Source organism: Coffea arabica, chromosome 8e (genome assembly GCF_036785885.1).
Source record: "Coffea arabica cultivar ET-39 chromosome 8e, Coffea Arabica ET-39 HiFi, whole genome shotgun sequence".
In the NCBI taxonomy this organism is placed as follows: domain Eukaryota; kingdom Viridiplantae; phylum Streptophyta; class Magnoliopsida; order Gentianales; family Rubiaceae; genus Coffea; species Coffea arabica.
Window position 1 is genome coordinate 32,194,132 of NC_092324.1, and position 26,311 is coordinate 32,220,442.

General features: G+C 35.1%; 1 protein-coding gene across 8 annotated transcripts; it reads right to left on the bottom strand.

Annotated features, from left to right (window-relative positions):
• Positions 1-2,595: 2,595 nt before the first annotated feature.
• On the bottom strand, positions 2,596-6,942 carry LOC113703286 (uncharacterized). Of its 8 annotated transcripts, XR_011820196.1 has the most exons (6): positions 6,750-6,942; positions 4,652-6,421; positions 3,503-4,575; positions 3,369-3,434; positions 3,070-3,268; positions 2,596-2,980 (listed from the first exon to the last, which is right to left on the bottom strand). XR_011820196.1 is itself a non-coding variant. In XM_072062213.1 (5 exons), exon 2 carries the CDS (start codon positions 5,973-5,975, stop codon positions 5,427-5,429), a length of 549 nt encoding a protein of 182 aa, XP_071918314.1. In that variant the 5' UTR covers positions 5,976-6,421; positions 6,750-6,942; the 3' UTR covers positions 2,596-2,980; positions 3,070-3,268; positions 4,491-4,575; positions 4,652-5,426. The 8 variants fall into 8 exon arrangements, 4 of the variants coding, with proteins under 4 accessions (XP_071918314.1, XP_071918313.1, XP_071918315.1 ...); XR_003451394.2 differs by lacking the exon at positions 3,369-3,434; XR_011820195.1 differs by having other exon boundaries at positions 3,070-3,434.
• Positions 6,943-26,311: the final 19,369 nt, after the last annotated feature.

Genomic DNA, 26,311 nt, shown 5'->3' on the forward strand with positions numbered 1-26,311 from the left:
CCAAAAAATTATTTAAATTACAAATGCAGACAACTCAATTAATTCAAGTTGCCCATTCTTGTTGGAATTTCTCTATTCAGGGTTTTGGGTTTTAGGTTTTCAATTGATTTTGGTAAAGTTCAGTAATTGGAGATTTGGTAAATTAGTTTATAAGTCAAATGTGGTAAAACAATTTTATTCTAGCACATGTTCTGCGAAGATGAAGATACCCCTTGGTTATGCCCTTACTGTGCACATGGTGATGTTTATGTTTTACATAATGATGCAAATTGATGGTAGGGTTAGAATTGTATGTTTTAATTAGTTGGGTTAAAATTTGTCAATTAATAGTTAGAGGGCCAAAAGTTGAACTTTACACTAGTTTCAGGGCCACTGCTGCGCATGTCATGCTATTTTTGTTAAACATAACAGTTTAAGTTGATGGAAGGGATAGAAATATATGTTTTAATTAATTGAAAAGCTAAAACTTATCAATTAATAGTTAGAGGTCAAAAGTTAAATCTTATAATAGTTTGAGGGCCATTAGACATTTTGTCCTAAATATTACAACTCAAATTGACAGGAGGGTTAGAATTATATGTTTTAATTAGTTGGAGGGTTAAAACTTATCAATTAATAGTTGAAGGATCAAAAGTTAAACTTCGTAATGGTTTAAGGGCCATTGGGGCATTTTGCCTTATTGTCTATGTGTCATCATTTTATTCTTAGGTGGTAATATGTAAACTAGATAAGAGCCAAGTAACTATGGCTTATGATTTAGCACTGTTTGCCTGATGTATGTTATTTCTTAATCAATATATTTGTTACTTCTTTCAAAACAAAAGGTGGGAATTTTACAAGAAAGAGAAATGATTTTGGGCTCATACTTGGGTAGATTCAATTTTCAAAAATTCAGTGGTCCAGGTTGTGCCATATCATCTCATCAAATAGTGTGACACAATTTGTATTATTGAATTTTTGAAATCGAGTCTATCCAAATTTAATGCTTTTGGGAAAAAGTTAAGGCCCCACGAATATTAGGTGTGTGGCTCTTTGGAGAGTTGATCCATCAGCTGATGTGACACTCATTACATCTTTATTTTTCATTTCTCCAAATAGAGTTCCAATGGTACTAGCTATCGCACAATTCCAACCATATAACAATCACAGATACTAGTGTAAAATGCTGTCATTTTAACAACAATACCAAGTATTTTTTATTGATACTATGCTTAATTATTGCTCTCTTTCATGACACACACATCTAATCACAGTTCGAAAAGTTTGTGCATTTTCCTTAGGAAAAATCGCCAATTTAGTCCCTAACCTTTTTTACTAGTGTCGATTTGGCCCCTATCTTTAATTTTGTCCAATTTAGTACCTAAACTTATTTTTCACTTCCAATTAAGGAGCGTTGCGGCGGCACCACCAAGAAAATCGAACCTGATCCCTAATTGACTGACAAAAGAGGGGTATTTTTGGAACATCACTAATGGGTCGGTAATTAAAATGGGTAATTCGATAAATTACACACCAAGTAAATTGAAAGAGAAAAGCGACGGTGAAATGGGCTAAGGTTCAAGAGCTCATAGTAATCTGCGAAAGAAATTGGTGCTTAGATCTGCCAATTCTTGGAACTATTGTTCAAAATCATAGCAAGCAAAGTGCATCGAAGAGCAATTGGGCCAAAGAAACATTAAGTTCAAGTAGTGATCAAGGTACGAAGAATGTGTACTCAAAATTTTCAAAATCAAGGAAAGAGATATATGAATGGAATGATGAATACTACAATGGAGGCAAAATTGTGTCTTGCAACTGCCATGAGCAATGTCAAAGCATAACTTCGCGGACAGAGTCAAACCCTTCAAGAAGGTTTATGGCTGCAAAAATTATGGGCTAAATTTTTTTCTCAATTTCTGTAAATGTTTTGTCTAAATATATAGTTTGAATTAGCACTTGTGAATGCAGAAACGTGGCACTTGTAGGCTTTTCTTATGGTAAGATCCACCCTTGCCACAAAAGACTAAAAATGTGATGGCTTCACTATTGAGGGAACTTAGAAGTGTTGAACGTGAAAATGCAACATTGAAGATGGAGATAAGCAAATTGCATGCAAAAAATGAAAATGACTTGGTTGGCATGTGTCTACTGCTGCATTATAATTGTAGTTGTTCTTGGGTGCAATAGAAGACGAAAATAGGGGGTGCTAGAATTAAAAATGCTGAACTAGGGTTCAAGAATGGCGGACTAGTGCTTGTAATAGAATTTTTGTTGTATGTCAGCTATTTATGTGTACAGGATCAAGGTTTTGAGTTGTAATTTTAATCAATTTGAATATGAAATAAACTAGTTTGTTGGAGTTTTCAGTATGAAATCTATGGTTTTAATTGTTTGTGGAATTGGCAGAAATGCATGCATACTAATAGCTTCAGTAATTTGAGTAGTTAAAAAAAATTTTGAGACTACTTTTGCTTCATTTATGATAGTTCTGAAGTCATACAGGACAATTGATGTCATTACATCATTTGCACTTGACAAAAAAGGGGCAAAAAATACTCCCAGTAATTCAATAGCCACGTAATGGTCCTGATCTAAAATTCAATGAATAGCAACTGCTTTAACAAAAAAATATGCAGATCCATAATTCTTTAAAAACATAGCAAAACAGGGGATATATTGCAATTGCTTCAACCAAAAAATATACAAATGTGGAAATCTTCAAAAACACAACAAAATAGGCTTGAACTGCAGCTGCTTAAACCAAAAAATTGAAGATGGAGATAAGCTGCTACTGCTTCAAGCTTGAACAGGCAATTGCTACTGCAAAAAACAGGCCTGAAATGCTATTGCTTCAACCAAAAAATATGCTGATCTGTATTTCTCAAAAACATAGCAAAACATGCTTGCACATATGGCCTGCTAATGTCCCAACAGCCTCTACTTCTAGCTTTTCGAGTGGATCTTGAGTGGCATCATTTGGCTCATCCAGAAGCCTATGAGCCTGCAAAAACAATTTTTCAACAATCATTTCCCAACAACCCTTAGAATTAGTTCAAAATAATTCATCACTCCAATAGCTCCTAAACTTACTGTTTGTTCCTCCTTTTCACACTACACATCCTATTTCTCCAAGCCTGTGCTCTCCAACAGGGGTAGGATTTTTTGGTATGTCCCGGAGCATGACAAAAGCAACAGCAGGCAGTCCTACCCACTTTCTAAGAGCTTGCTTCTGGAGCAGTAGCTTGCACTTCAATTTCCTCAGCCATTCTAGTAATATGGTCATGTACATCTTTTCCAATAGTCATACCAAGTAGCAAGTATAAGAATAACTAGTCAAGATGTGAAATAATAGAAAAAAAATAAGATATAAATATGAACAAACTTCATACATGAATTGGAAGTTTCCATTGTCTTATTTTGTGAGGGCCTACTGGTGTCTCTAAGCTCATAATTAGCTACAATTAAAAAAATATTAGTTGTCCCCAAGAGCAATATAAGGACAATTAATGAATAACAGTCATACCAGTAGCTTTGTTAGCATTGTCTTGAGTTTTTTGGTCTGCTAATGGACAAGTTCTGACGTTGTGACCAAGAATCTTGCATTTTTTGCACCTATTGATGTTAAAAGCTGGTCCTCTACCCTTACATTTTGCATTTTCAGCTCCAATGATCTTAGGGCATTTTCTCTTGGTGTGTCCTTTTTGCTTGCAGTTGGTGCAAGTCATTTGCATATTTCCCTTCCTAGACAATCGTATACATCCCTTTGAATCAGTCCTTGGCTCATCCAGCTCTCTCCTCCGTGCTTTCTTAGGCCTACCAGGAAGTTTGAGCTTCTTTGGTGCACTCAAGGGGGTTTTGTTAGGTTTCTTCCAATTGTTAGGTCCATTGATTGGACCAATAGCTTGCTCATAAGCCATCAGATATACATCTCTTATGTAACATGGATGCACAAATTTTTTTGGCTTGTTTTTAGTCAAAAGAATGCAACATGAAGCATGTGAACATGGTATGCCTGTAAGTTCCCATCTCCTACAAGTGCATGTTTGTCTTTTTAAATCTACAACAAAGGTGCCTCCATGCATGTGTGTGACCTCAAATTTATCATCATCAAACCATCTTGCAATATTTGCTCTTGCATCATCTTTTCCTTTTTCAAGTTTTTTTTTTATAATTTTTGGACAGATTTCATCATTATTTTTCCTCATCCATTCCCTCTTTGTCCTTAATCTTTCCATAAGGTATATCCTCTAATGTTTTCAAGCATATAGATAATGGCTTTTCTCTAGCATCCAAGATGACTGTATTGAAACTTTCACATAAGTTATTAAGCAGAATGTCACATTTCGATGAGGACCCAAAATGTGACCTTGACCAGTGGCGTGGGGATGTATTATCAAGCAACCATTTGTGAGCTTTTTCATCATACTTTCTCAATGCCTCCATTTCACTCTCAAATTTATTCATATATGCAGATCCAACACAAGCCCAAAACATGCCCTTTAATGTCTCACCTGGATGCAGTTTCTTGAAGTTATTATGGAGGTGCCTAACACACTCTACCCCTGGCAAAATTTCTTGGATTGTTGAACCCAATCCCTATCACACAACATAAATACAATTATTGAAACATCTGTGATTTCTAATGAAAATTAAAGAAAGACATATGATGTACCTTTTGCTGATCACTGATAAATGTCCAATTTTTTTGTTCATGGATGCTGAGATTGTATTTCAAAAAGTCAATAAACCACTTCCACGAGCTCTTGTTCTCCACCTCAACAACTGCATAGGCAACGGGATAGATACAGTCATTTGTATCAATCCCTACAACTATCAGAAGTACTCCAGGATGTAGTTCTCTTAGATGGCAACCATCAACACCAAGTATTGGTTTACACCCAGTCTTGAAACCTTTTTTCAAGGCTGCAAAGCAAATATAAAGCCTTTGGAATCTTTTATCCCACTTATCTCGTCAACCTCTGCTTCCATATGAACTGTAGAACCTGGATTTGATCTCAATAGTTCATCACAATAGTCCCATTGTATATTGCTGCTTGTAGTTGCCTTGAATCAAAATCTTGGCTTTCCTAAATGTCTTGTATGCTTGCTCCTTAGTAATATGCACATTTAACTCCTGATGAACCTTTTCCTTAAATGCAGACCATGTAACCTTCCTATTTAATCTCAAAAACTCCATATAATATCTAACTAAGAATCCTAAGTTGGCATACTTGTGATAAAGTGTCCGACCACATGCATGTTCTGGGTCTATGGTTCTGATTACAAAAGCTTCACAATCTGGATCCTTAGCTACATAAGTGAACCATGCACACTTTTCATGTTTGCAACTTGCCTTGATTCTATTCTTGTCATTCTTGGCCCACTTATGCTCCTTGCCCCACTTAACAGAATAATGTTCCATTGCCATCTTGAATAGTTTCTTGGTATCAAAAAGTAGACCCACAAAAAAACTTTGGATCCTTCATGTCCCTTTCTAGCCTAAATCTTACATACTGTGGTTTCTTTACTAAAGTATCTTCATCCAAGGAATAAGAGTTGCCATTGAACTCCTCTGTGCTCATGGAATCTGACTCTTTATTAATAGGTATTTGTTCTTCAGTATTAATGTGGAAATCAACATAAGCACTATCTTGAATACCAACTTTTTCACTTGCCCCTTTGCCTTCAATACTAGCTGCATTCTTATCCTTCACATCAGTTGCATTTTTGCCCTTCACATCAGATGCCATTTTACGCTTCTCATCAGCTGCACTTTTACTTTGTAGATTGCTAATTTGCTGCTCTAGTGCCCTGTCAACAATAGAAATACAGTTCTTGTATATTGCATCATCATCATTCTTGTTAAAGTCATAGTCGCTTTCATGAAAACTTTCACAATCCTCAGTTGTGTCTAACCGTGCATCCTTCTTACCCTTCCCTTGTTCATCTTCATCAAACGCAGCAGCTTTTCGCAAAACATTTTCCATTTCTCTCATATCTTCTTTTTCAATTGCATGAACTGGCACTTTTACATTCCCACATAAGAAGTCTTTGAATGTGATATCCACATACAACAAATCATCATTTCCTTTTGCAGATTCATTTCAACTGCCATTAACAAATCTAATATGGAAGTCATGAACCACATATACTTCTGCATACCCATTTTGCTTCCCTATACAAGCCATATCTATGGCATGATCCTCAATGTCTATTTGCCTAAGTCTTAACTTGCCATCTCCAATTGGAATTCTGTACATGTATTTTGGATGTTTATGGCACTCAAGCAATTCACAGAATGACATCATAGCAGCTATATTCACTCTCATGGCTAGAACCCCCTCAAAAATCTCCATACTGCCCCCCAAATATTTTTCTTCTAGTTCTTTGATATATGCCCCACCATAGTAAATATGTAGATTGAATGCATCCAAGTCCTCGCCTTTTATTTTTCCATAAAATAACATCAGTCACAATTTAATTTATGCAACACATGGAATCTGAATTTTCATTGCCTTTTCAGAAACATGAACATAACAAACCCAATTTATTTTAGATCCAGGGACCTCATGAACCCCTTAAAAAAACAAACAACCAGAATAGTTGTCCAATGTTCCTTGCCCCCGCAAAAAATTTGACTCCATCCTATTGCTTCATTATAATATGACTACTTAGAAGTAAGACATTTTCACAAACTCTCTACTAACTTAATTATGTTTAAACTATTGATTCATACAAAAAAATTTTCATATTTAAGTGATTTCACTTACCACAACCGCTAGATGCCCCTTCTTCAACATTGTTTTGCCTGTGCATTTTTCGGCCTATTTCTTCCATCATTTCAGTCTCGACACCATCTACTACTTTGTTCTTCATCTCGTTACAATCATTTGTCCAAAATCTGATGCTTTTAAAAACACTTGCTTTTTCTTCTACAGGTTTGATTTTTTTCCCTTATTTTGTCTGAAGGATTTTGGTGTGTAATTTATTGGATTATCCAATTTAATTACCGACCAGTTAGTGATGTTCCAAAAATACCCCTCTTTTGTCGGTCAGTTAGGGATCAAGTTTGATTTGCTTAGTGGCACCGCCGCAGTGCTCCTTAATTGGAAGTGAAAAATAAGTTAAGGTACTAAATTGGACAAAATTAAAAAATGGGGACCAAATCGACACTAGTAAAAAAGGTTATGGACTAAATTGATGATTTTCCTTTTTCCTATAGCTCTATTGTAGGTTATCCTCTTTTCATATAATCCTAAAGAAAATTTTTTAAACATGTATGGACTTCCTTTAAATAAAAACCTTTAATTATGCATGGAGTCATGATAGTACATCCTCATTTTTTTCTAAAGTAAATGCATCACAGTATTTAATTTAAATGCAAAGGAATATCTTCCTTCGATCATATATGAGTAAAATTGCAGTTTTGGTCCCCATTTTATAAGTTCGGCCATTGTGAATGTGGTCTTCAATGTTTCTCACTTTGTCTGAATTTGGGACAAATAAGAAAAGGGATAATTTCAAAAACCTCTTCTGAGGTTTGCAATAATATCATTTGGCACTCCTGAACTTTGAAAAATTACTTGCCTCCTTTTTTCTTTTTAGTAATATTATCAACCCATTTCAAAGTATATTATTAAAAAATTCATTAGAGGATAGAGAATACATTTTCATTTCACTATTGCCCTTTTCTTGTAAACCAATTTAGTTTCATAACAAATCTAATTAATCTCTTAACTTTTGAAAACTCGGCTGATATAATTTTTTAAATTAGGAATTACAAGATGTTAACAAGGTTGAAAGACCTATTAATAATTTTGGTGTTATTAGTCTGCACAAGAAATATAGTATAAATTTTGAGATTCTAAATGATTTAGAAAATCCGTAAAGTTATCTAAGAATTTTACAATGAAGAAAATAACATTAACTCTTTAAAAGCACCTCAAATAATATTCTAATATATAGTAAAGAATTTATATTTTTTAAGTTTTCAAGCCATTGATCTAGACAAACAATAGAAAATTCAAAAAACTTGTACGAAATTCATAATTCCTTAAATTCATACACAAGTTCCTTTTGAATTAAAAAATAATTTTTGAAATTGACAAAACTCCAATGAGTTTGTAAACATACTCATTTTATTCTTTTTTTCCAGTGTTCAAGCCATCAATCTAAACAACAAATTTTAAAAATTTTAAAAATTGTCAAAATTTGGAAAAAGGAATAATACGTATTGACCAAAAACACTTCAAAAAAAGGAATAATCTTTTTTTGGCTTGAAAACACTTTGAATATATGTTCTTAAAACCAATTTTGTTATGTCAAAATACCTATTGTTGTATTATGTCTATCAAATTAACATATTTATACAATTTATCTTTATTTTCAACTTTTTATTACATACTTTCAATTTAAAAAAAATTACTTCCTCCGTCTAAATTATTTAGTCCTGTTTCGAAAATCCAACTTTTTAACAATAGTGATTTGATTGTGATGTTTGTGCTTCTCTTTCTAATTTTATCCTCACAAATTTAAAATTTGATATTGAATGGTAATAGGCATATGATTAATGAGAAGGGCTATATTGAAAAGAGAGAATAATAGGTGTTTTGACTTTTTCAATAGGACAAATATTTTGGAACATCCCAAAATGGAAAGTAGGACACTTTCAACGAGACGGAGGGAGTACGACAAAAAAGGCTATTTTTGGAATAAAAATATCTTCTCCATCCAAAAATAAGTTTTAAATAGTATATTTTGAAATCAGTTGATAATGTTACAAAAAGTTACAAGAGAGGCAAGTGATATTTTTTAAAGTTAAAGGGTGATAAGTGAAATTATCACAAACCTCAAGGGAGGTTTGTGAAATTATCCCTTAAAAGAAAATAAGAGTAGCTAATGGTAAAAAGTTTTGAATTTACATTTTTATTCCTAATGCTTAGAGTTTCAATCAATATAGTCCATTAAGTTTCAAATACATGAGTGTGCTAAATATTCGAATAATAAAAGAAGTGAAAAAGCTAATTAAAAATTCCTTTTCTTTTTAATTTTTTTTTTGGATGAACAAAATCTCTTTATTTATTTTTCTTCTTTTCTTTCTTTTTGTTCTTCAAACAAAAAAAAACTGAAATCCACTAACAAAGAATTTGTGTTAAGGAACAAGTTTTTCTTTTCTTTAGTGAATAAATTTCTTTATTTCTTCTTCGCAATTGATTTCTTTTATCTCTGCTAGAAAAGAAATCTGCATGAAAAAGAAGTTTTATTTCTTGAATGAACACAATTTCTTTATTTTTTCTTAATTTTCCTGTTCTTTTTATTTCTTTTGATATTTTTATTAAAAATAAAAAATTACTAAAAAATAAATTTGCAAAAAAAATTTTTCATTTTTTTCTTGAACAAAATTTCTATGTATCTTTTCTTCTTTTTATATTTAAGTAAAAACTTAAAAAGAATTTTTTAATATTTTTTATATCTTGTGTGAGCATAATTTCTTTATTTCTTTTTATTATTTAAACAATAAAAACTACTAAAAATAAATTTGTACAAAAGAGAAGTTTTCGATTTGTTTCATGAATAAAAAATTTTTCCTTAAATTTATTTTTGTTTTATTATCTGTTCAATAAAAAAACAAAACCTATTAAGAATGTTGTGTGAAAAGGAGTTTTTTATTTCTTAAGTAAAATAAAGATCACCAATTTGATTTGACAATTTGCTATTTTGATTTTAATTCCATCAATTGTTCTAGATTCATGCAAATTTCAAAATGTTAGGAATCACATTTGCAAAGGCCAAAACTTTGGGGGCAACTTATACACATAGGTCATAGCATGGCATCCAAAACTGCAATTCGCTCAATCAGATAAAAATCTAACACATGCACTTGTCTTTTCATGAAAAGCAAATACCTTGTTCCAGTAAGAAACATTAACTGTCTAGACAAAGCTAAATTACAGAAGCTTTGGGTAATCCTACCATCGATGTGCCACATCTTTATGTCTCTAAAAATGATTAGTAGTTGAATTTAATTAATCATTGATTGCGACCCCAAAAAGATGAGACTAATTGGATAATTATAGTACTTAACACTTGATTGTTCATGTCTGGGGTTTTCACAAATTCCACCATCCTTTTGTCCGTCATAATGAATGTTGTTGTGCTCGCAGAATCAAATAATTGCATATAATTAAGTATGGAATAGTCCTTCAAGAAACAAAGTTTTTTTCTCACTTTGTGGTCTTTAATGACCATTTGGTTCAATCAGCTGGTAAACATCCTAAATCTTTCCTGACTAACCTAGGAATCAACCATTGAATTTGATACAACCATGTAAGATGCAAAAAAAAACAAAACAAAACAAAACAAAAAAACAAAAAAAAAATAAAAATGTCCTGAATGACATCAACCATTTTGTTGCCACATGTACTAGGATAACATCACAAATATGTCCTCAATAATTTTTTCGACGTAAATTAACTAACTATTGCTTTTATGGAAGGCTTATTCACTATTTTATTATACTGTGGTGTTTGTAGTATAATGAAATAATGTTCAATTTCGGACTACTTGGTTAATCGTGTTAGATTGAAAGTCTAGGACGCAATTAATCTAATTGGACTATGAAGGGGACAACATAAATACTTGTAAAAATTTTCAAGATAGTGTGTGTTATTAAGGCCCTAACTTAATTATTTCAAAAATTTGCCACAATATTTTGCGCTCCCTCGCAAATAGAGTAGCTTGACTTGGGTAGGATTTGTCGGGTTTGGTAACAAGAGCTTAGATAACAATCAAATCAGGCAAATTTCATCGCGGCAAGAATCCCTCAATCATGTTGTGGGCAGGCAAAAATATAGGTTCCCCAAAGAGGATGTGAGAATATGAATACCAGCGAAATATTAGTAGATGCATGTGAAGGTGTCAAGTGACGTTCTACTTTTGTTGGATGCCTCGCTGCTAAAGCATCTGCTATTTAATATCTTTTTGTCTTTTCTTTTTTGTTAATTAGGGAGGAGTGTAAAATAGGAATTTGAATCTAGAATCTCTAATTGTTGGAGTCACCATCTCCTGTTTAATTGATCATATGGTACTAGATCAATTAGCATTCAGATATGTATGCTACTTACCAATACATACATGCATACAATACATACATACATACAATCTTATATGTATATGTATGTATGTATGCTACTTGCTTCCCAATCTTGCAGCAGTCTACAAAATTATTCAGGTTCGAAATTAAATGTGAAACTTAGGAAACATTTTTGGCTAGTTAGCATCTAATTCGGTTAGTCACATCAAGAATGAATGTGGAATGTGGAATGTGGAATATGTATGTTTTCGACTAAAATTAAAAATAAAACAAACAAAATAGAAAATTCCAACTTTAACATTCATTTTAAGGTGAGAAACTTTCAGTTTTATAACATTTACCTTTTGTTTTTGGAATGCTTAAGGAAATCTAGGATTCAAAGCTTATAGCCTGTAAAATTAAACAAGAGAAGAAGTATGTAGTCAAAGATTCTAGTAAAGAAAACGTACTCAATCCTTGCTGTGCTTGATAACATATTGGGCTCCTATAAATAAGGGCAGGTGGCACTTAACCTTATATTCACGAAATGTGCACAATGCTCCTTCATGACTAATGTCATAAATTCTTTTAATAGTTATCTAATAGTAAAGTCAACATTTTAAGTTCCATGTTGATGTTTCTTAACTTTTCTTCTTTATGTCTTTTTTATCCAGCTCGCAATATTTTCAGAACAATAATATTCTTGTCAAAGAAAATTTTTCTCAAATACCAAGATTATCTCAATCAATCAAGTCCATATATTTTTCTTGATTTTTTTAGATCCATTAAACACTAATTACTCTTCTTCTTCTTTCTCTAATTAAATTTTTTTCCTACTCACTCACATTCTTCTCTATCTCTCTCTCTCTCACATTAATTTATCAATTATATTCATGGTTTACTAAATTGATCTTAATTTTAATAATTTCTCGTATACCAATCCTACATGCTCTTATATTTTTCTATTTTTAAAAATTTACCCAAAATGTTCTTTATTCAAACATAATGTAATTTAAGACAAAGCAAATAATAGTTTAACATGAAAATAATCCAAAACAATAGCCTTACTTTCCCTTCAATATTTTAATGTAATGTAATTTAAACTTACATTCATCTAATTATTAGAGAATATGAATACTTGATAGAAATAAAGTCTTACAAGATAAATATGAATACTTGATAAAAAGATAAAAATCAAGATTTACATAACAAGTATAAAAGAGAAAAAGATGATAATATGTTAATAGTATTAGTTGTTTAGAAACATGAAAAACAAGCAAAATTCAGAGAAAAAATGCATCTTTAATTAATTTTTTATAATGTAAGCAGAAAATGTATGTTGCATGTCGAAAAAATTTTATGCTAATGTATTGAGTTACAATGACATCATAAAAATAATTATTTTAAATTAAAATTTATTGGAGTTAAATGAAATTATATTTGCAAAAAATAATTAAATGAATAAAAAAATTTTAGAATTGAGTAAAAAAAGAAAGAGTGCATAGAAAGATGCAAGAAAAGACTAAAGCAAAAACTACATTATTTAATTATAAAATGATAGATCTATTAGTGTGAGAGTTAGAAAGAAAGAAATGAGAATAATAATAAGAAGAGTGAGAGACCCTAACCGAAAATACTTAATTAGAGAGAGAAAAGAGAAGTAATTAATACATAATGAATCTTAGGAAAATCAATGAACATTATATGAAGTTGATTGACTGAGAGTAATTTTGGTGTTTGAGTAAAAATATGCTCTGACAAGAGGATAATTGCTTTGGGAATATCACTTCCCTTTTAACCCCTTTTCTTCTTCATTGTGTGAAGCCATTATTGCTTTTTACCATCTCATAATTTATAAATATTAAAAATTCTTTTGACCTGCTTTTGATTTGTTATAGCTTATTCTCTCATTTTTAGTATAGTTTATGTCATTGTCATTTTTATTTTCAATTAATGTAGGGTAAGATTTTTTCTTGTGAAAATGTAACTACCAAGTTATTAGTGATGCATTAATTGTTAACAAAAATAGAAATTACATAAATCAATTCAATGAATTTATTATAGTAATAATGAACTTTTCTTAAGCATGAAAAGAAATTGTTAATAAGGATAAAGAAGAAAAACTAAAGAAATTTGAGAGCATAATATATTCATTGAATAATTAATTTTATTAACAATGAATGTAGAATGAAGATTTGTTGATAAAAATACAAATTGGATAAAACACTTTTCCTAAATATATATACATTCAATTTTTTATGTTAATCACATATTTTTCACTAAAACTAACCTTATGTATTTGAACATGAAAAGTATTTGTTAATTAGGATAGTTGAGAGAGAGAAAGGAAAATTGAAATTATTTAGCTGCGCAAGTGTAATATTGGCAACAGATTTAAGTATTTGAGGGCATGATTGTCTTTTAGCAGCCCCCACATACAAAAACTTAACCGAAATGTTTGATGTCATTAGCCATCATTTGGTGATTTGTCCGTTCCAAATCGTAAACTATAATTGAATTCACAGTTTTCTACATTGACCAAGGGACAACCAACAAAATCTCAGTCACCAGTAAGAGTAAGTGTTGTGAGAAAGTCACTAGAGTGTTGATCAAAATAACATAAAAGACATATATGTTGCTAAAAAAGTAGTTGATTTCTCAGTCCTTCATAAATGTCCTTAAATTAATGTTTTTCTTTGATTTTATTCTGTTTTGGAATTTTTAACAAGCAAGTATTTCACTCATTATGCCGTCTTCTGAAACTTTTCTTCATACATCCACCTGAGGACTAACTCAAAATTCCTGGCAGGACATTTTTGCTTGTTGGTGTCTTATAAACTGATTTTCCTTTTTTTTTTTTCCTTTTTTCCTTTTTCTTTCTTTCCCCTCTTTTTCTTTCTCCACCACCCTTCCCTGCTGCCCCCCTTCGCCATTACCGCCACCCCTTTCCTCTCCTTCTTGCCTTCTCCCTCCCTTCTCCTTCTCACCCCTTCTTCCTTCACCCCACCCTCCTCCCCCTTCTCCTTGGTTGCATGACTAGATTTTCCTTGGTTGCATGACTAGATTTTCCCTCGCCCTCTAGTCGCATGTAGGATTAGCTTGTAAAGTGAAATGGAGCAAAAATGACTTGTTGAATCACTAAGCATAGGTTCCCGAATCCAGCCATGGATTCGTGGCCGAATACTTGCGTGGATTCCCGAATCTAGCCATGGATTCATGAATTAATATTGTGTGGATTTGGTCCAGAAAGTCTCAGGCTTTCTCTCTAGAATCTGGCCATGGATTCGGTCCATAATCCATGGCCAAAATCCAAAAAATGTTTCGACCTTTATTTGGCACCTTTTCACTTCAAATGGCAATTAATTTGGTGCCAATGGTTGTGTTTTGAAAAGACATTAGTTCTAAATGTTAGATGAGTGAAAAACAACTTTTTCCTATATATTAACAAGTTTTTAAGGAATTGAACCAACATTTGTCATTTGATCTTTTCTTTGTTAGAAGAAACTTGTCATTTGCTAACAAGTTTCTTTTCCTCTTGCTATATCCTAAAGGTAAATTGCCTTAATCCCGTAGCAAATACTAAGTGTAGTGGGGGCAATCAAAACCTTAAAGATAGTGTTTAATCACACCTCAAGAGTTGTCAATTCTCCCATTTTTGTTGTGATTCTTTGTTTAGAGTTTTTTTGCAATTTTAGTGAGCATTATTCTTTGTTTGGTACCACACACATCAACAATCTTAAGGTTTTAATTTGATTTGTTGATGACAATGGCATCTTTATTCAAAAATGCTCTTCAAACCATCAAGTTACTAAATTTCGATCGAGTTACTAAACTTGATAAGCTTGATGGCATTGGGACAAACTTTAGTAGATGTAAGGACAAGATCATGTTCTTTCTCACAGCGATCAAAGTGGCTTACATTCTTGTTCTTGCTTTGCCTCATATTCCGGCACCAACAAATGATGATTTGGAGGCACTCACGAAGGATCGATGTAAGAGAGAAGAAGATGGATTGCCGTGCCATGGACACATCTTTGATATTCTCTCCGATCGCTTGTACAATGTCTACAAATCAATGAAGACTACAAAGGAAATTTGGGATGCACTCGAGTATAAATATAATACTCAAAAACAAGGTGCAGATAAATTTCTCATAAAGAAGTACTTTGAATTTTTCTTTAAAGATAATTGCTCTCTTCTTGATCCATTGCATGACCTGCAAGTTTTGGTATCAAAACTCAAAGATCTTGGTGTGGAGATTTCGGAGTCATTGCGAGTGGAAGCAATCATAGCAAAATTACCCCTAGTTGGAATGACTATCAAAAGAAATTTTTTCACACCACTGAATTGTTCTAGGAGGATCAAATCATGAAGCATCTTCACATAGAAGAGGATGCTAGGATACTTCAAAAGAAGGAACCTGTGCTTGATCCTAAGGTGAACTATATGGATGAGAGAAATAACCAAAAAAAAATAGCCAAGATCGAGGGTCTAAGAAAAGGTCTTCTAGCCAAAATAATGCAAGTTCGGGGACAAGAAGAAGAATCGGACTTGGTACAATTGTGAGAAAAAGGGGCATTACAAGCAGGAGTGCACCCAAAGGAAAAGGCAAAAGAAAAACAATGCCCAAGCAAGCATTGTTCAAGATGACAGTGTTGTAAAAATTGTTGCAATGGTGTCCAAGTGGAGGGTAACCATGATCTCCAAATTGAATGTGGCTTTTTCTTTATTCAATTCTTGTGTTGGTAATGACTCAGATGCAACCGTGCATATGTGCAATGACAAGTTTGCATTTAAGACCTATAAAGATGCTTCTGAATGACATGTTGTGATTATAGGCAATCATGACACTGCCATGGTACATGGCAAAGGGGTTGTGGATTCACAATTCACTTCTAGAAAAAAGTTAGTGCTCACTAATGTACTTTATGTTCTCGATATGAGGAAAAATCTTGTATCAGCAAATAGGCTAAATAAGAACGGTCTTCACATTGTAATTGAGTCTTGACAGGTGCCGAGCCTGTGCAATAATAATAAAAACCCAACTACCACTAAAAGCAGCGAATAATCAATTCTAGGTACTAAAGCATGAACTCTAGATGTGCAATGGGTTACTTGATTCACCTTGGTTCTGAAGAGTGTGCTTAATCCAATATACCAAAATTGACTAATTGACAAAATTATTAACTAGTAGACAGTGGCAAGCAAGGTTGTCTCCTCAGGGACTGGGGGAAAGTTTGTTTCTTTTTAAGCCAAGACAAACGGGGGGTTTGAGAATTGATTACTAATGAATTGCCAACTAAATAAATTAACTGCGAAAAATGATTAATTGAGAGAAATAACTGGAGAAATTCTAGCCAAGGATACACTTCAGAAATGATTCATGCAATTGATCATCGATTCAAATATAATTCCAACATTCATTAATATATTGGTTATAACTATCATACACGCGATAAACAACCAGTTTTTCCTTACTTTTTCGATAGTCAAGGTACGACCGTTAACTATTTCTCTAACCAAGAAATAACCCTAGGTACGACCATAGGATTTAATTTCTAGATTGTATTAAGAATTAGAAAAGCCCAACCCTAACTAACAAACATGCTACGAGGGTTTATTTAACTTAGATTGTATGTTTTCCTGACAAAAATCCAATTATGCCAGTTGCTATCGGGACGGAAGTAATCAAACAATTATGGATTCAACTACCCCCAATTAGCAAATAAACTACTTGAATAATTAAATATTGCGTATCTATTTAATCATACACAATAGTTATAACAATTAAAAGCAGAAAACATACAAATACTAATAAATGAAGGAAACAGCTAAAATAATTTAGATCTCACAGTTATTGTTGAACCAAATCTTCAGTTGTTCCCTTGATTAGAAATAAGAAGTCAGTTCTCTATTAATGGAGAACAAGCCGTGCAAAACAATTGAGAAAAGCCGTCAATTCTTGTCTCCCAAAATCAGTCAACAGAGAAAGAAAGAACAAGAAATATCGTTGCTTTTTTGGTCTCTAGCAAAAGCATAAAGAGAGCCTGATGTCTCTCCAATTCGATCAAGGAGAGGAAAAGCGGAACAACCCACAAAGGTGGCTCTTTCATTTGTTTTATCCCAATTGCACCTTGAAGCAAGAAAAGTCAAAGACTAGAAAAATACAATTTTTTCCTCTGCGTTTTTTTAGCCACCAAAAAGGTGAATGAATTCTTCTCTTGCGCGGCTAGGCCCACCAAAAACAAACTCACGCTAGCTAGTTTTTCTCCCAATTAATTGGTATCCAAATACCAATCAACTTCTTAAAAGACAATCCTATTACAAGTCAACTTCTTCAGCTTTTACTTTCCTTGGGAGCGAACCCACTGATTTCCCAATTTGTAGCCAGGTACTTCATTCATTTTTGGAAGCTTCCAACGTGCAATAATCCCGACAATCCGGACTTGAAGGCTGGAGTTAGGTGTGCCCACGCCTAACTGTCAGAAAGTCTTCTGGAATATTCATTTTTAGCACCTTTTCTTCACCACTTCCTGCAATTAACACCAAACACAAAACCTAAGTAAAATCCTCCAAATAATGCAACATTTAGTCCAAACAACTATAAAATGCCCAGCGAAACAACCCACTAAAATGCACCCTATCAATCTCCCCCATACCTAAACTATGCTTATCATCAAGCATAAGCAACTCAAAGGTGCAAATAAGATACCAAGTAATTCACAGCAGTTCATACCAATAACGGTATTCCAAATTTTCCAATAACTTCATTAATTTCAGAATATACCAATCTGACAATTCTCACATTTAATATACACTCATTCACTCTAAAGTGTATAGGATATAAGATGGCTCTCAAATCAACACAATGGAATGACATTACCATAAACTTGCTCGCATATCATATCTCCACCACTTAACTATGAATTAAATGTACAAATCAAAGGGACTTTATAAGGTTGTAACAAGGCCCGGGTGAAGGGGTAGGATAAAAGGGATTTTAGGAGTGTAAAAATGTCAAAAAAAATGCCCAAAAAGTCATTGTACAGGTTCTTACACATTTGTACCTCCAAAATATATCAACAACCTAACAAGTGAAAGTAATAGTCGGCACTTGTCACAAATACTTTGATTTCAACTTTTTTCTTTTCTTTTCCATTTTTTTTGAATACCAACACCATAGAAATCAACTTCACTCGTCATACTTTGCGTTTCTGATTCACTGCCCTTCAAATAATATCCCAAACTCCCATGCAATGAAATCAAAGTATTTCTTTAACACAAGGTACAAAGAGAAAGTCTAAAAAGAAATTTTTTGACTAACAATTAGGGTGTCAAGCGAAGAAAAAGGGTTAAAGGCTCAACTTGGCTCACTAGGGGTAGATAAAATAAAGGTAGGTTTCTGAGCAAGTCAAAAATAGTTCAAACCTAGGTGCTCTCGTCATTTTAATGCATCAAATTCAACAAAATTGTGATCTCAACATGTATAACAAGGCAAATTTTAGAATGACCAAACCATGTGTATAACCACTTGACAAACGAAAAGAAAGTAGAGCAAAAATAAAGTATAATGCTCACAATTAGGCACAACAATCTCATAAGTGGTCAGGAATTAATGTCAACTCCAGCATATTCATTAATTAATTCCATCATCAAGAAAAGTAGAAAATCGCATGGTATGAACTCACTAATCATACTGGTATCTTACTTGCATTCATCATTGTTTAAAACAAAGATCTACTAAGGACAAGAAAATGCCAAACAAATAACTAGAAACATAGATAACCCTCCCCCAAACCTAAGCCTTATATTGTCTTCAATGTAAGCAAATAAAAACCAAGAATAGAGGTAATGGGGCAACAATACTTCCCTGAACACAGAATAGGGTAGAAAAGAACTAAGGCTCTGGAGGAACGGGTAGACGGAAGGCCACGTGGATGAAATACTGAGCTAAGTTCTGCGCCATACCAGACACATGGCGCTCGATCCGTTCCAATCTAGAATCCATGTGATGCAGCTGGAAGCGGAGGTCGGAAAATTGCCTATCAGTAAAGGACATCGGCGAAGGTGCAGAAGAGGAAGGCCTAGGGGCATCAGTAGAAGGACCGCCAGTCTCAGAAGTGGTAGATTTGAAAGCTTTGCGCTTAGGAGGAAGCTGGATCGGGCTCGAAGAAACGAACTAGAAGACACCATTGACCTGTTGCACTAGACCTATCTTTTCCAAACACACTAAATAAGAGGTTTCATAGCACAACCTAAATGCAGATTAGGATTAGTCAAATCCAAAACCCCAAAATTAATAGCCAATCGAGTGATAAAAGAATCCAGAATTAACGACTTATTTTTCTTGCTCAAAACAGTTCGGAAGTGAGAAGTAAACCAACAACTCAAGTTGACCTTAACCTTAGCAATCATACACTAAATAAAAAAGAACTCGGATTTGGTCAAAGTACCCGAACTATCTTTCCTGCCTGAGAAGCTATAAGCCATAAAATGGTGTAGATAGCGAAAAATGGGATCCTTAAGGAAAGAGGTTTTAGACTGGCTAAGGTCATAAGATTGAGTGTCAACCGACAATTCTTTCCAATAGCCAGTATTATGGGAGAAAAAGAGTTTAGTGTATTCGCATGTACTCGCCATATATTCATCAGTTTGGGAATAGAGAATGTCAATAAAACTAAGAGCCAAATTGAATTCAGTGTTGGATTGTTTGAACTCCCTACCCATTAATCTAAATCGAACCACCTCAGGAGTAGTAACAGAGAATTCATCAGGTACATTAAACTCGAAGTGGCATAGAATTTCCATGTTAACTCAATGAAAGCAGGTAAAACAATAGAAGCATAATTTGTCCAACCTATGGTGATTAACCTCTTAGTGACTGCATCCCTAATGTTTAAAAGATCGAGTGTGGGGCCATGGATGAATTTATAAGAAATAATTTTCCTTGTACAAGCAGCGACATACTGTTCCTTATCGGCAGCTCTGGTGAAAGTCAAATGTCCGTCGAAGTGGACCGGAGAGCAGAGGTGAACCTCTCTATTTCTCCCAAGGCAGGTCCAGGGACCACCCGAAACAAATGTTTGGGAAGGTCCACTTAAAGGGACAGTTGGTTGTGGGGTAGAAGTGGACAGTCGATTTTTATTTTTATTCTTTGTCTTAGCCATTGACACCAAAAAACAGGACAAGAATAAGGTACCAACACTCGAAATAGGTCAACCGGCAGCCAATTAAATAAGGGGTCCCCAATCATAGCTCCAAATACCGACAACCAAAGAAATGGACAATCAGACAAACACAGCAACGCTCCCCAAATACAACGATTTTAATATAAAATTAAGCAGACAATCAAAAGTAGCCAAAGACAAATTCACATCATCCCAAATAAGCACAAAATATCTGTCATCAGTTAAAAATCAAATTATCTATCCTTAGCTAACAAAAACAAAAAATTAAAGAAAAAGGGGACCTGAGGGAAAAGCAGGCAGTGAGGATTACGACGGAGCGGCAGCGGCGGTGATAGGTGAGCGCGCGGGAATGCACTAGGCTGCGCTTGAGCTGCTGGCTCGTGGGCGTGTAGGTGAGCGTGCTGGTTTGCACTGGTGCTCGCGCAGGTTAACAGGCGAGCTAGTGCTAGCTGTTGGGGGTGCGCGCGGCTGCTTGCGCCATGGGCGAAAGCACCAGGCGTGAAGGCTGCTGGTGTGCGTTGCTGAAGAGCACTTGGGTTGGCCGCGCGATGAGGGGCGCTATTGGTGCGCGCGAAGGGAGGCCGGCTAGAGCGCGCTTGGCTACTAGGTGTCGCGCACGGCTGCGAGTGGCGGCAAACAGTGAGTTGTGCCGGACAATGATGGGCGGCAGACAGCATAAGGATCTCAGTGGACGAACGTGCGGCGGCGGCCAAGGAGAAAAGAAAGACGAAGAAGGAAAAGAAAGAAAGTACGGCACCGGTGGAATTTTTTTTTTAATAATAATAAGAGAGGGCAATTTCATCCTTTCATCCCCTTTTTTTTGGAGCAACCGGTGTTAGGCGTGGGCATGCCAAACTGACTACGAGTCTTCTAACCAACCGCCCGAAATTAAGATCCTTAAGCGTAACCACCTGGCGTGGGCACGTCTAACTACTATAGAGTGTTCTGACCAATTTTCAAAAATTGAGTTCCTTAAACGTGACCACATGGAGTGGACATGCTTTACTCATAGAGAGTCTTCTGTCCGCGGACGTGAATTGCCTTCCTTAAACGTGATCACTTGGCGTGGACACGCCTAACTATTGAGTAGTTTTCTGTCTGTGAAATTAAAACTTTCTTCCTTAGGCGTAACCACTTAGCGTGGGCACGTCTAACTGCTAGCTCCTGCCAAAAAAATAACAACTCACTAAATGCAACTAACACTTGACAGAAACTCCATAAACATACGAAAACTAAAATAAAAGCCTTGGGTTACCTCCCAAGAAGCGTCTTTCTTTAACATCTTTGGCCAGACTTAGTCGGAACTCTCAAGCAGGATAAATTGGATCCCCGAGCTATGTGAACTCGACTTTCTCAATGGAGAATCCTTCATCGTAAAGTTTGAGACGATGGCCATTCATCACAAACTTTTTCTCCGTTTTCAAACTCTAGATTTCTACTACACCATAATGAAAAAACTTAGAGACGACAAATAGACCAATCCAACGAGAACGCAATTTATCGAGAAAAAGTTTAAGCCTCGAATGATACAAGATGACTTTTTGCCCCACTGCAAATGATTTTCTTGGGACTTATTGATTATGAAAATTTTTGCTCTTCTCCTTGTCAATCATTGATTCTTGTAAGCCTTATTACTTAGTTCTTCCAACTCTTGTAATTGGAGTTTCCTATGCATCCCTGCATCCGCAAGATCCATGTTGCACTGCTTAATTATCCAAAATGCCTTGTGCTCAAATTCTACTCAGAGGTGGCACGGCTTCCTGAAAACTAGTCTATACGAAAACATCCCAATCGACGTTTTATATGCGGTGCGGTAGGCCCATAGTGCATCTTCCAATTTCAAGCTCCAATTCTTTCTATTAGGGCGCACAATCTTTTCCAAATTTGACTTGATCTCCCTGTTTGACACTTCGGGTTGACCATTTGTCTGTGGATGATATGGCACGGATACTTTGTGGAGTACGTCATATTTGCGGAATAGGGCAGCAATAGTTTTATTACAAAAATGTATCCCCCTGTCACTCACTATAGCTCTCGACATCCCAAAGCGAATAAAGATGTTAGATTTTAAAAATCTTGCAACCATTCTAGAATCGTTAGTTCGAGTGGCTTTTGCTTCCACCCAATTGGAAACATAATCAACGGCAAGTAAGGTGTATAAAAAACCAAAAGACGAGGGAAAAAATCCCATGAAATCTGTACCCCAAACATCAAAATTTTCAACAAACAACATTCCCCATCCTTTGACACTTATCACAAGATTTGCAGAATAAATATGCATCTTTAAAAAAGGTGGGCCAATAAAAATCACTCTCCAACACTTTGCATCGTTCGCTTTGGCCCAAAGTACCCTCCACATACAAACGAATGACAAAAAGTTAATATAGAGTGAAATTCACCTGCACTTACACACCTTTTTAGCACTTGATCCGAACATTGTCTCTAAAAGTAGGAGTCGTCCCAAATGTAATATTTGACATCACTTTTCAAATTCTCTCTTAACCTTTGGCTAATCTGCAGGTAATTGATTAGCTACTAAAAAATTCACAATATCAACATACCAAGGTGCAGATAAATCGATGGCAAGTAATTGCACCTCTGGAAAATGCTTCTCTCAATGGTTGATCCTCCTTATTTGTAAGCAAACGGCTCAAGTGATGAGCAACCAAGTTTTCTGCCCCACTTTTATCTTTAATCTCTAAGTCGAACTCTTGCAGGAGCAGAATCCATCTAATAAACCTTGGTTTTGCATATTTCTTCGTCAACAAGTACCTTATGGCTGCATGATAAAAAAAAAACTATTACTTTTGCACCCAATAAATAAGATCTAAATTTTTTTAGTGTAAAAACAACAACTAATAATTCTTTCTCCGTCGTAGAATATTTAAGTTGAGCTTCATTCAATGCTTTCGATGTATAGTAAATTGCATACGCCGTCCTGCCAATCCTTTGCCCCAACACTGCTCCTACTGCGTAATCACTCGCGTCGCACATTATTTCAAATGGGAGACTTCAGTTTGGGGGTTGACTGATGGGTGGTGACGTCAACGACTCCTTCAATTTATCAAATGTCGCCTTGCATTCATTGGTAAAGTCAAATGTCACGTTTTTATGCAACAGTTTGAAAGGGGGCTCCAATCTTTGAAAAATTATTGATGAATTTCCTATAACCCCTGCATGACCCACAAAGGAACGTACTTTTCGTACACTTACGGGGTAAGGTAAAGCAGAAATAATGTCTACTTTTGCTTTGTTTACCTCTATTTCTCTAACTGACACTACATGTTCTAAGACGATACCATGCTCCACCATAAAGTGGCATTTTTTTCAGTTAAGAATCAAGTTTGTCTCTATGCATCTTTTTAAAATCAGAGCTACATTGTCAAGGCATTCATCAAAACTATCTCCATATATATTAAAATCATCTATAAAAATCTCAATAATCTTTTCTACATACTCGGAGAAGATACTTATCATGCACATTTGAAAAGTCGTTGGAGCATTACAGAGGCCGAAAGGCATCCTACGGCAAGCGAAATTACCAAATGGGCAGGTGAATTTGGTTTTTTCCTGATCCTCGAGTACTATCGTGATTTGGAAGTACTCTAAAAAATCATCCAAAAAACAGTAATAAACACGACCAGCGAACCTCTTTATCATTTGATCAATAAAAGGGAGAGAGAAGTGATCCTTTTTCATCACGGCATTTAATCTCCGGTAATCGATGCACTGGCGCCATCCTGTGGATTTTCTAACTAGAACCATTTTGCCTTCCTGGTTCTTTTCCACAGTTACTCCCGTCTTTTTTGAGACTACTTGAACGGGGCTCACCTACGGACTGTCTGAGATGGCGAAGATAATTCCCACCTCCAGAAGTTTAAGTATCTCTTTTTTAACTACTTCCAGCATCAGCGGGTTCAATTGTCATTACGCCTGCCTCACTAGTTTCGCATCCTTTTCGACTCGTATTCGGTGCATACATAAGGATGGATTGATTCCTTTGATGTCTGCTATACTCCACCCTACCGCCTCCTTATGATCTCGAAGAAGACGAACCAGGTTGTCTTTTTGACTCGTCGATAAGTGTGCAAAAATGATCACCGGTAGTGTTTTCTTGTCCCCGAAAAATGCAACTTTAAATGTTTCAGGAGAGGCTTTACCTCCAACTTCGATGCCTGCACAACAGAATGCAACAACCTTTTTTGAGTTCTTGGTTCAAGGAGAGAATTAAGCTCATACCTTGGAGAGATTGGTGGGAGCGAGTGCAGTGCTTCAATCACACGATACAACTTCTCACTTATTTCCACATTAAGAGTTGCTCCCAACTCAAAATGTTTGGCCAAAACCACTCCAAGTGCATCCTCTCACTCAATTCGAAAGTTTCTAGTACAAGGGGTTAAATAACAATTAAAGCAAAAATTGAGTTAGATTCTTCCAGGTATTTCATCGCATAAAAAATATTGAAATTTACAGTTTCTCCATCAAACACCATTGACAAAGTACCCTCATTCACATCTATTTTTGTTCTAGTAGTGCTTAAAACTGCTACCTAACAAAATATGTGACGGACTTAATGACTTTTTATTTCCCATATCTATGACATAAAAATCTGTTGGGAATACTAACTCATTCACTTGCACTAGCACATCTTCAATTAATTTCTTTGGATAAACATTAGTACGGTCCGCTAATTGAATTATGACGTCTGTGCCTTTTAATAGCCCAAGATTTAGAGAAGTATAAATGATTTTAATCATCACATTAATCGACGCCCCCAGATCCAACTTTACTTTTCTAATTGGGGTATTTTCTATTTTACACGGGGTCATGAATATACCTGGGTCCTCACACTTGGGTAGGAGTTTTCTTTGGAGTATAGTTGATACATTTTCTCCCACCGCCACTCTTTCACCAACACTTTGTTTCCTATTATAGGTGCACAAATCCTTCAAAAATTTGGCATACTTTGATATCTGCTTAATAGCATCCAACAAGGGAATATTGATCTCCATTTTCTGGAACATGTCCAATATTTCTTTTTCCTTCTCTACCTTCTTTGTCTTTTTCAACCTGTAAGGAAAAGGAGGTAGATTAGATTTGATAGGAGTTGGAGGAGTAAATATTACCTTAGGGCTTTCGCGAATATACCCTTTTTCTTCAATCTCTTTTTCTATCTCCTCATCACTTTTGCTTTTTGGATTTGTTAACTTAGGCCTCTCCATTTCCTTACCACTTCTCAGTGTCATGACACTTACATTCTTAGGATTTGACTCGAGTTGCGATGACAAATTTTAAAAAACGTGAGACTCTAGGCAATTAATTGTAATTGCCATGTGACTTATCTGAATCTCCAAAATTTTCATATCCGATCTAGTTTCCTTTTGAAATTGAGCAGTACTGGTGGCCAGATTTTTATAATATCTTGCAAAAAGTCTCCTGAATCTGCAGACGGAGGCTGAGGTTTTGCTTGCCATGGTTGCCGAAATTCTAGAGGACGATTCACAAATAAATTCTGCAGCCTGTTCCCATAGCTGAAGTTGGGATGGTCTCTCCAATCTGGATTGTACGTGTTGGAGTACGGGTCATACTGCCTACGGGGTGCGGGCATGCCTCCTGTCATGTTTACTTGTTCAACTCCATCTTCTTGTAAAATGGGATATGCGTCTGTGGAGTGGTCCTTGTTTGTACAAATTCTACAGACCTTCGCTCGCTGCACATTCGCTACGGCTAGTTGCTGAACAAAAGACGTCAGCTCCGACAGCTACTATTAAATGGATGACGCCTCTACCTCGTTGACCCTGTGGGTAGGTAGTGGGGGAGGATTACTCTCACGAAAGTCAAATTGCTGAAAATTTTCTATCACTGTTTCAATAAGCTCCCATGTTTCTCTCGGTATCTTATTTGCCAGTGCTCCTCCACTCGTAGCATCAATAATACTTTTGTCAGATGTTTGCAACCCTTCATAGAAGTACCGGATCAATAGCTGTTCACTAATTTGATGCTGAGAGTATCTAGTGTACAACTTATTAATCCTTTCCCAATAATCATACAAAGACTTCCCGGGGTACTGTTT